This window comes from Typopeltis vanoorti, chromosome 14 (assembly GCF_054136105.1).
Source record: "Typopeltis vanoorti isolate ZY-2024b chromosome 14, IOZ_Tvanoo_1.0, whole genome shotgun sequence".
NCBI classification, from domain to species: Eukaryota; Metazoa; Arthropoda; class Arachnida; order Uropygi; family Thelyphonidae; genus Typopeltis; species Typopeltis vanoorti.
This window is the reverse complement of record NC_143562.1, coordinates 8,181,355-8,193,028: the sequence shown is the minus strand read 5'-3', so window position 1 is coordinate 8,193,028 and position 11,674 is coordinate 8,181,355. Positions and strand designations below refer to the sequence as shown.

General features: G+C 34.7%; 1 protein-coding gene across 2 annotated transcripts in view; it reads right to left on the bottom strand.

Annotated features, from left to right (window-relative positions):
• Nucleotides 1-2,514: 2,514 nt before the first annotated feature.
• LOC150099162 (uncharacterized) overlaps nucleotides 2,515-11,674 on the bottom strand; it is a 32,803-nt gene continuing 23,643 nt past the window's right edge. Inside the window, exon 2 of one of the 2 annotated variants that reach the window (XM_090403597.1) lies at nucleotides 2,515-4,297. In XM_090403597.1, the coding sequence (XP_090259723.1) occupies nucleotides 3,151-4,185 (1,035 nt within the window). In that variant the 5' untranslated portion in view covers nucleotides 4,186-4,297 and the 3' untranslated portion in view covers nucleotides 2,515-3,150. Of the gene's footprint in view, nucleotides 4,298-10,277; nucleotides 10,354-11,674 lie in introns of those variants that run through there. The other variant, XR_016549339.1, reaches the window with a different exon arrangement.

The following is an 11,674-nucleotide window of genomic DNA, read 5'->3' as shown; positions in this document are numbered from 1 at the left end:
AAGTGAAAAGTTAACATCACTGCATTAGAGAATTTTGAGCACTGCAGACTAGAAATAGCCAACAATGTCATGGAGAACATTGAAAAAACAACCTATATTATAGTATTATTACAATGCATGCAAGTGTTCTGAGCAACCATTATAACTTTTATTCCTGTTCATTTCTTAAACTAATATGGTATAAATCAGTGATGGCGAACCTTTTTACCAAGGCGTGTCAATTTTTTTTTTTTTTTTTTTTTTAAATATTGACATTGATGTGCCACTTGCATACATGCATTCTAAATGTAACTACATAATCATAGATGGTGACTTATACATATCATATCAGGCTATTTATTTAATAGGACATTGATATAAAATCTATGAATTCATATTATACAATTAATTTAATAAACTGAAATTACAAACTTACATTACATTTAATGACTTATCTGTTGCTGACTACAGGTAGAAAGTTCTTTCAATGAACAAACCTAACTCAATGAATGCCTTAACTGAGAGCAATCTTACATGATTTATCGCAGTTTTTTCATCAGAATACCAATATTTTTCAGCATCCAAGGTGTGTCACCTGAAACTCTCAACTGTGTCAGTGCTGACATGCGTGTCATAGGTTCGCCATCACTGGTATAGATGTTTAGACATTAATCATGGAGAAAATGCACATCAAAATAATAACTAGCTAAATTTATTTAGCTAATTATAACTAGCACTCTCTGAAGGTGCAGTGGTAGGCTCTTGCTCCAGGTCTCATGATGGTCTCCAAGATTTTTTGGCAATTTGATGCAGGTGAATTTGTTTAGGTTTGGAGAATGGTGTAGTGGTGTGGCAAATTTCAGGAACAGTCTCTCTGATTTATATACTTCACTATAGATAAGAGGTTATTTTAATTATTATTATTATTTTCCTGACCTCCATGGAGTCACAAGACTCATCATGAAAGGCAATATCATTGGATCCAGTAATTTGTATCTATTGTATGGTCTGCTATCCAGGAACAGAGCTGTAGTGCAGACGATGGACATATTTTGTTTTATTCTAGGCAGCTATTAGCTATTCTTCTGGTTTATTTGAAGTATTTAAGTTTGCAGATACAAGAGATGCTGGACATCAGGACAATCTAAATGCCAGAGCAGAACACTAATTTTTTGTAGTGCCTGAAGAAGGTGTGTATGTTATACCTTTGAAGAATGCATGCATTTTGTCTGAGGTGAATAATTTTTGGGTAGTTTTAGGAAACCAGGATACAACTTTGTCTAATAATTTTTTCAGTCTTTTTCTGGGTTTGTGTATGGTTGGTGTCAATTAGGATGCATGTGGATTGATCTCAGAGTAATGTTGACATTTTTCGATCATATTCAGAGCAATCAAGTACAACCATTGCTTTCTCCTTATCTGCTTTGGAGATGATAAAAGCCATGCCAAAATGAGAATATGTTAGTACCACATAACCTAAACTGCTTTTGGAGGCTTTAGATTTTAAAGCATTACCTATATCTAGCTGGATATTACTGGCAATGTAGGGGAGGCCATAGATGCTTCATTCTGTTTTTGCCATAATTTGCAGACTGGGTATTTCCTTTAAAGTTATGGTTGAGATTAGGGAGTTGATAGCTTCTTTCTTGAGATGAAAGAATAACTGGTTAATAATAATATATTCTGGAGATAAATGGGGCTTATCTTATCTGCCTGGAACAATTATTAAATTTTTGGATATGGCAGGTCTTCACTTTGTTAAATTCTTTTTGCACTGATGAGTAAGAGACACTGGAGACAAATCATTTAAAGCTCAGTGTGCTAAACAGCTAATCTTGTAGCACTTGAACAGTGATGTTAGTGTCAGCCAATATGCCATGTGTGTGGTGTCGATTTGCTCTCATAAAAAGTGAAGCTATTGTAACAACAGATGTGGAAAACTTTGAGAGACTTAAACTTGGGCCTGATTTCTGTTATAAAAATCTGAGCTGTGTGATCACACCAACAAATTTTGTATTAAGGTAAAAATACTGGTTATGCTTGGAACAAAAATTTTCACCTGTAATTTTGCTCACATCGTGCTAATTCTATACATTTCTTCCCTTGTATCTTGAGAACCATTATCAGATTTTGCATTTCTTCGGTTCATTGCAAAATAGCTGATTACTGGTCTCAAAATTTTCATCTTTAGGAGTGTAGTTTATTCCTCCTGTTTGTAGATTTTGGTTCATGGCAAGAGATGAAATCTTACCATTCCAAATATTACATTGAAAAAAAAAAAAAAAAAAAAAAGGAAGCATTTTTTTTCAAATATTTTGAAAGGTTATTAAAACAATGCACTTTCAATTCACTTTTCATAATTTTAGAATGAGATGTGATATTTTTACAAGACAAAATACCTTGCATTATTATATACACTGTGTATACAAACAGGTTAGATTTCGGAAATGTTGCAAAAAAAAAAAAAAAATTTAATTCTTAAGAACCATCATGCAATGGATTTCTTAAAAGACTAACTGAATTAAAACACCAAAGGTGAGTGGATATCATTCTATTATATTTAAATAACATCTTCATGTTAACTAGTTTTCGAAATGTTCCATAGACACAAAGCATCATTCTCCATAAATTGCATCTTCTCTTTAAGATTGTAAATAACACCATACAGTCAACAGCTTTCTCACTCTCCTGGGTAAACATCAAAACATCAATGTTCCAGATAAATAGTAATATATTACTACAAAGATCTGAGTGTCTTAAATTGTGCACACAAAAATGCATTCTTCAAAGTCTCATACAAAGTTTATGTATCATATCAATGTAACTGAACTCCTGTCCACGTTTTAAGCGTAAAAGCATGAGACAGTAAATCAGAAGCTGCATGTATATCATAGTGGCATTAAATGTATGAATCTTAAGATATGCAAATATCTTGAAAATGACTTGAAAAGATGTTTCAATGTTATGACCTAGTTTGTGAATTTTTAAAACTGTGAAAATTATTTATGGAACCATATCGAAAAGTTTCTCATTAGGCAGAAGTAACTTTTTTTCCCTGTAAGTTGTTAACAACATTCGAACTCCTCTTCGAAAATTATTCTCCATGAACATTTGTCATTAATATGAACATCTTTAAAAAAAATGTGAAAATGGTTTATTTACAAAACATTTTCAGAGAGTTTTTTCATCTGTATGAATTCTTTTGTGATTTTTAAGAGTGGAATTATATGAAAATGATTTACCACAAGTTTCACAGGTGAAAGGTTTCTCATTTGTATGAACTCTTTTGTGATCTCTAAGATGAGAAGCATATGAAAATGGTTTGCCACAAGTTTCACAAATAAATGGCTTCTCATTAGTATGAACTCTGTTATGAGCTTTCAGAGTGCAGGCTTGTGAAAATGATTTTCCACAAATTTCACATTTGAAAGGTTTCTCATTCGTATGAACTCGCCTGTGAGTTTTAAGACTATAAGCATACGAAAAACATTTCCCACAAGTTTCACAAATAAAAAACTTCTCATCGCTATGAACTCTTTTGTGATCTCTAAGATTAGAACCATAGGAAAATGATTTGCCACAAGTTTCACAGATGTAAGGTCTCTCACTGGTATGAACTCTTCTGTGAATTTTCAGGGTACAGTTATGTGAAAATGATTTTCCACAAGTTTCACATTTATAAGGGGTCTCGATATTATGAACTGTTTTGTGAACTTTTAAAAGAAAAGCTTTTGTAAATAGTTTACCACAAATATCACATGTGAAAGGTTTCTCATTTGTATGCACTCGTTTGTGATCAATAAGATTAGAAGCATAAGAATACAGTTTACCACAAATATCACATTTGAAGGGTTTCTCATTAGTATGAACTCTTTTGTGAGTTTTAAGGTAACGAGCACATGAAAATGATTTTCCACAAGTTTCACAGATAAAGGGTTTTTCTTGAGTATGAGTTCTTCTGTGTACGTCCAGCTTATAAGCTTCAGTAAATGCTAACCCACAAGTCTGACATGAAAATGCATTCTGAATAGCAGAAAGTAACATTTGTTGTTTTACAGAATCAAAATATGTGGGTGAATTCTGAGGGAGGTTGTCAATAAATGGGGCTTGCTGAATTTGGCATTGATCTTTCTTATACTCTAGTTGGGAAATTGAATTTTCAATTAGATCACACTCAGTAATGATTCCTCCATCTTGCACCTCCATATCATCTAGAAATTGATAATTCAGGACTTTAACAGATCAAACAAATATTTGGATAGTGGTTTATTATTTTACAATAGAGCTGAATGGCCACTCCTCTGTCAAGAAATGTGTCCTGCTTAAAAGAAAAATACATATCATTAACTGTGTATCTGCACACTTAAAAGTAATCATCATTATACTATTATGGTATATTGGTAATTTAAATCTTGGATTTAGCCAATCCAACTGCTTTCTTTATGTTTGGTGTTGAATGCTAACTACAGTATTCAACACCAAACACAAAGAAAAATTTATTAAATGTCAGGAAATTTCAAGTAGAGTGATGTGGACAAATTTCAAAATGAGAAATTGGAAAATAAGACTAATTTGAGCCTATGGCCCAAAAGAGGGTAATAGTAGGGATGAAACTGGAGGCTAAGTGGCTTGAAAAATATTCCACATTTGGTCTCTAGAGCAGGATTTCCAGACTATATAAAAATAAAAAAACAATTACAAAAACATAAAATAAAACTGATAAAAATGGCCAAAAAAAAAAAAACATCCTTAGCCCACCCACAGTACAAAACATACTATAGAATTATAATAACTTCTCATGGATGGGAACCACACATTAAAAAAAAAGGGAAATTTGAGTCATCAATGAGGACAGAGGTCAGAGAGGGCTGATAAATGAAAAGCTAATTCTTGTAGGTAATAACCTAAATAGCAGAGTAGGAAATGAATAATAAATCTTCAGAAAGGTGAGAGGAGTGGGGGGGGGGGGAAGGCAGGGCAAATAAAACCGGAAGTACCTTGAATTTTTGCAAGACACGAACTAGTAATTAACAGCACGTTCTAGCATAAGCATGCACAAATACACATGGAGAGAATATACAAAACATAAGAGTTTTCATGATTACTATTCATGACTATGTTATCTTAATGCTGATTTGGGATGCAAGTGTATGCAGGAAGATTTGAAATAGGAAGTGGTTGCTATTTAATTTTGAGTAGGATGAACATGTGATCATTACAAAAAAAAAGAAATATGCATGAAAATTTTAAAAACAATCTCAAGCAGCTCTCAGAGGTCAAGTGTAAGGTAAACTATACTAATATTACTGAAGAAAAAAAATTAGTTTTAAATCAAGTAATAAACCTTAGAAACAGAATGGAAAAAATCTGAAGAAAATTAACATTTTCTTCAGATTAGAGGATATCACATGGTAGTTGCTTTCTAGGATTAAAAAATAAAATAAAATAATGAAATTCTGATTTTTATAAGAACTTCAAGGCGGAATCAAGAAGTGAGAAGCTCCAGGATAAGAAATCATACTGAAAGTTCTTGACAAATAAATTGGTATGTGCTCCTAGAGAATACTAAGAAAATGGCAAGAAAGCTTACCATTTTCTATTCCCTAACTTATGTACAGCAGCCAAACAAAGTTATAGGAAGACTAGGAAAAGAACAGAAGACATATCATGTAGTATGAAAACTCTTTAGAGGCTATTGCAAAAGCTTAGAAATGGAGAAAAGAGTACTATAAACGGAAACTATGATAATAAAATTGTAAAAACTGAAGACAAGAATATTCTGGATATTTGGAGTGATTACTCTGAAAAACAGTTATGTGAAATAAGCAGTGAATGAAAATAGAACACAAAAGGCCACAGAAACCTGAAATGGAGAAAGACAGCTAGAGTAAAAATATAGTTCCCCAGAAATGCTCAAATATGGAGTATTAGTTTTATAGCATTAAAGGCCAGTGTAACCTAGTGGAAATGGTGTTTGCATCCTCTGCGTTATGCTGCCAGAAGGTAGACTTAATTTCAAGTCTAGTCACTGACTAGAGGAACTTTTTCTAAGCCTATCTTTGACGAGTTCCTGAGTTAGTCGACCTCTGGCACGTGCAAGTGGGTTCATCCTCCTTTAAACTCTAAAAAATTGACCTTAGAATCCACATTATTTCAGACAGTTAACATATACTGTTAGGGTTATGTACCAAAAAATGGCAGTACTTGTTTTCCCATCTCTTCATTGGTGCCACCAACTATCTCTGATTGGCTACTGGTGGAGAATGAACTGCCCACTCAGTCTCCAATAGCCAGATAGGGTTTAAAGGCCTCGCCTATTCCCAATAAGGGAATAAAAGGTGTTAGTTTATTTTTAATTTTTATACTGCATTATTCAGATGGGCTGTCAGAAGGTCAGATTTCAGATGACCGGAGTAGTGTTCGTTTTAAAAATGAAATAAAATGGAGTGTGAACATTAACACAAGAATTTCTCTGCTGTATTTAAGTTTTAGTGCTCTTGAAAAGGCATATAACAAATGTCAAGAGAAAAATTCTTGAATGGTATAATTATAGGGTAAAAATACGTAAAGTTTTCAAATGGAATGTTAAGATAATACAAATAAATTTTTTTGCTGTATAGGAATTATAAGATTATTGCATTTGCTTTATTGTTTTATTGAATCACTCCTCTTCATTAAAGAAATGTGGATGATATTTGTCTTTCAATGAAGATTTCATACATTACATGATAATCACTGTTGCATATCAACATTTAGTATTAAAAATGTTGTTTACATGACCAGTAATATGATTCTTGGGAATGTGATGTGTTGAAATGTTACTTTTGCACATATGGTATACAAGTGAGAGCACACAGAGGAAGAAAATGTTTGACAGAGAAACTGCAAGGAGGAAAATTTATTACTTTCTATGGTTTTCTAGAGATGATATGAGGAATTATGCAAATATGGAACTGTTTAATTGGCAAATCCTTATTTGTCATTTGCAGAGATTAAGGAGAAAATTCTTTCTTCATATCTATATCTTAAGTGCAGATATTTGAGAGTTCGTCATTATGTGTTGAAGTTTAAACAGTAACTAAGAATAGTTGTCTGATAGAGCTTAAAATTGTTTTCAAAAAAAGTCTCTAGAAACTAAAGCTTTATTTCATAGAATTCAGCAAACTGGAGTTTTATATGTAAAGGGTTAAAGGGTTTCATCAAATCTTTACTGAATACATTTATTTTTTAAATCTAAAAATTTAAAAATACATTTAGTTTTTTTAACATCTTTATATTATTATACTTACATGTATAAAAAGTTTATGTTATTTGGTTAATTTATATTTATGTATAGTTTCTTATTTTTTTATATTTTTTTATTAATTATTATTTTATTTAATTTTATCACCGGAGGCCAAGCTAGCGTAAACGATTAACAAAGCATTTAGATTTATCTTGTTTTTATGTAGTATCCTGTAGATTGTGTCCTGTTCATATGTATGTTTTCCTGATGATGACCTCGATACAGAAGTTGAAACGTCGAGTGTTATTTTTATAATTATAAGTAAATTGCTTTACCACGTGTGTTTCTGTCTCCAGAAATTCTTCACAATGATTGTTCATATGTTTTCCTGACAATGACCTTGATATAGAAGTCAAAAAATTGAGTGTTATTTTCTTAAATTGTAAGTGAAGTAATTAAAATGTGTGTTTTTGTCTCCATAAATTCTGCATAATGAATTAATCAAACAAGTACTTATAAATAAAATTGGCCAGAAAAGACACACAGGAGGACAACACAATAGATGGAAATGGTAATGAGAAACTTAAGACATTTGGACGAACACTTTACACCAGATGTAGCTCATGACAGAGACTGATGGCAGCATCAGATCTAAATAGCTCATTAAGCTGAAGAAGAACAATGACATTACTCAGCCAACATTTCATGTTGATAATCAAGGCATCTTCATGGGCCCATAGATATATGCTGAGCATGTGCATGCAGGCACACTAGGCACTCAAACAGACAGACTGTAACAGTGAGCTTCTACAGTCTTAACTGACCTCCTCTATGGGTTAAATTAGTTGCAAAGAAAGTATATGCTTGCTTAATCCTTTATCCAAGCATAAGCATATAAAACTTTGCATGAAGATGCACATGATGCATCTTCATGACTAGGCCACCTGTATATAGAGGCTAATGACTTCACATTAATTGCCTTAGTATCCCATAATGCAAACCACATCCTTTCGTGATGTGTGCTTTGCATTATGGAATATGAAGTTTGCGGAATACTGCAGTGTTGTGGCAGATTCTAGAAATCTCTCTGATCTGAATCTGTTTCTGTATAGGAGGGAGGTTTTCTTCCATTGAATCCAGTGATCTGTATCCACGGCATGGTTTATGGACCGACTGACCCATGTTCTACTGCTGTTCACATGGAACTCTTCTCCACCTCAGTCCTCAGGGTTCTCACTTGAGAATTTGCTACTACCACCAATAGATCATTTACCTCTACATTATTATTAACATCTGACCTCCATGGAGTCAGACTCATCATGGGAAGTACACACTATTGCATGCAATGCTCATCCAACCGTGATTTAAACTGATGCAATGTGCCTACATTCACAACACACTCAGGCAATGCATTCCACTCACCAACCACTCCATGCAAAGAACCTGCTCCTCACTCCTCTGCTCACACCCTCCTTATACAGTTTCCAGCAATGATCTCTTGTTGTACTCTCTTCAGTATACAAGTATCTTCACAACTAGGCTACTTGTATATTGACGGGAGCATGTGCAAACTATGTTTGCTTACGCCTGAATAAAGGATTACACAAGAATTTTTGGCAGCATGATGTAGCTGAATTTGTTTAAGTTTGCGGAATACTGCAGTGTTGTGGCAGATTCTAGAAATCTCTCTGATCTGAATCTGTTTCTGTATAGGAGGGAGGTTTTCTTCCATTGAATCCAGTGATCTGTATCCACGGCATGGTTTATGGACCGACTGACCCATGTTCTACTGCTGTTCACATGGAACTCTTCTCCACCTCAGTCCTCAGGGTTCTCACTTGAGAATTTGCTACTACCACCAATAGATCATTTACCTCTACATTATTATTAACATCTGACCTCCATGGAGTCAGACTCATCATGGGAAGTACACACTATTGCATGCAATGCTCATCCAACCGTGATTTAAACTGATGCAATGTGCCTACATTCACAACACACTCAGGCAATGCATTCCACTCACCAACCACTCCATGCAAAGAACCTGCTCCTCACTCCTCTGCTCACACCCTCCTTATACAGTTTCCAGCAATGATCTCTTGTTGTACTCTCTTCAGTATACAAGTATCTTCACAACTAGGCTACTTGTATATTGACGGGAGCATGTGCAAACTATGTTTGCTTACGCCTGAATAAAGGATTACACAAGAATTTTTGGCAGCATGATGTAGCTGAATTTGTTTAAGTTTGCGGAATACTGCAGTGTTGTGGCAGATTCTAGAAATCTCTCTGATCTGAATCTGTTTCTGTATAGGAGGGAGGTTTTCTTCCATTGAATCCAGTGATCTGTATCCATGGCATGGTTTATGGACCGACTGACCCATGTTCTACTGCTGTTCACATGGAACTCTTCTCCACCTCAGTCCTCAGGGTTCTCACTTGAGAATTTGCTACTACCACCAAGATCTGCACCAATGGCTTCTCCAGGCAGGCTGCCTGGCACCTTCCACGCATGCCACTGCAACCCTCCTACTCACTGCTGCGTAAGAGTCAAGCTTATCTCTCATGCTGGGTATGGGCTAGACACTGGAGTGCATCCATTTTCAGGGCTAGTTGCTTCAGCATATGAACATATTTTGTGTTTTTCCAGACAGATGTTGGCAGATCTTTCTGTTTGTCCATAATATTTAAGCTTGCAGGAGCAAGGGATCCAGGATGGTCCATATGGTGGAGAGAATATTTAGATGAGTAGAAAAATCAAGCAAAAAAAAAAAAAAAATGACACTAATGTGTAAAAACCAAGCCCAAGTTTGTTTCCCAAAGCACTCCATTATCTACTCTCATACTAGTTGGTCTCTTTTACGAGAGCAAATCGAAGCAACACACACACACACACACACACACACAGACGTTGGCTAACACTAATGACACTCTTCATGTGCTACATGACAAGCTGTACATCTCTAATGCTTCAGCAAAAAAAAAAAAAAGAAAAAGGGATTTAAAAAAGATAAAGGCCTGCCATATCCAAAGGTTAATAATTTAGCCAAGAATAATAATGCTCAGTTACTTACAGAACACAAGTCATCCTTTCAGATCCAGAAATAAGTTATCAGAACCCTCAGTCTCGGCCATAGCAATGCCAAACTCTGAAAGAAATATCGAGTCTTCAAAAAATTATGTCAAAAATAGAACATCTACAGCCTCCCATCCCATATCACCAATAATATCTGGCTAGATGTAGCCAAAATTTTAAAGTCAGCAAAGCCTCAAAAAGGAAGCATCCTATGTGGAATTCACTCCACTTAAAAAACTATGTCAAAACCAAAATATTATCATCAACAAAGCAGATAAGGGTAACACTGCTGTAACACTTGTTCGCTCTGAAAAATGTCGATCTTACTCAGAGATTGATCGACATCCCTCCTGACTGAAATTGACCATACACAAACAAAAAAAAAAAAAAGACTCGAAAAACTTCTTGAAACTATTCAAAAACTTAAACCATATAATCCTAAGCCTACCTGGATTTATGGATTACCAAAAATACACAAACGGAACATGGCCAAACACTAAGCCAAAGAGTTCTTTCATTACTGGCCACATCTCTTCCCATGTAAAAAAAAAACTACGCACTTAAAATCTTGCTTGATGAATATGATCCTCTGAGACATTGACATCAGTTTTTGATATAGCCTCCCTGTTCACTAATGTACCTTTAAAAGAAACCTCAGAACTCTCATTCAGGCTCCCCCCCCCCCAAAAAAAAAAAAAACATATCTGCCTTTTTCAGCTTCAAACCATGGCTATTTTATCAGGCAAGGAAAAACTTACAAGTAAACTGAACTATGTCTCCTCCCCTCTCTTCCACCTGCCATCTTCTTTACACGAAACATTTTAAAAACAAAGCCCTAAACTCTTCCTCCTCCCCCAAAAAACCCCTACAACATGGCTACACTATGTTGATGTCATGTTCCCCATTTAGCCACATGGAAGGGATATATTAGAAACATTTTTCTCACATCTCAACAGCCAACATCAGGATCCATTTCACCACTGAAAAGGTGAACAACAACTATTTTTGCCAATCCTTGACACACTAGTTACCCAGCTACCAAACAAATCATTTTCTTTTTCAGTATACAGAAAACCTATCCACACTGATAGATACATCCACCACCTATTATACCATCACTGCCAGCAATATGGGTGTTTTTAGCAAACAGAGCAAGAACCCTCTGCTCTTGGATCATAACAGCTTCTCCATGAAAATTAATCATATTTAGGACACTTTTTTAGCCAATAGCTCTACCCTTAACAAAATTAACAGAGCTCTCAATCCACACACAAGACATTCCCTCTTCCAAAAAAAAAAAAAAAAAAAATACAGGCCACAAAACATCCATTGCCATTCCCTACATCAAGAGCACCTCAGAAAAAATTTCACATTCTTAAAAAGTATAACATACA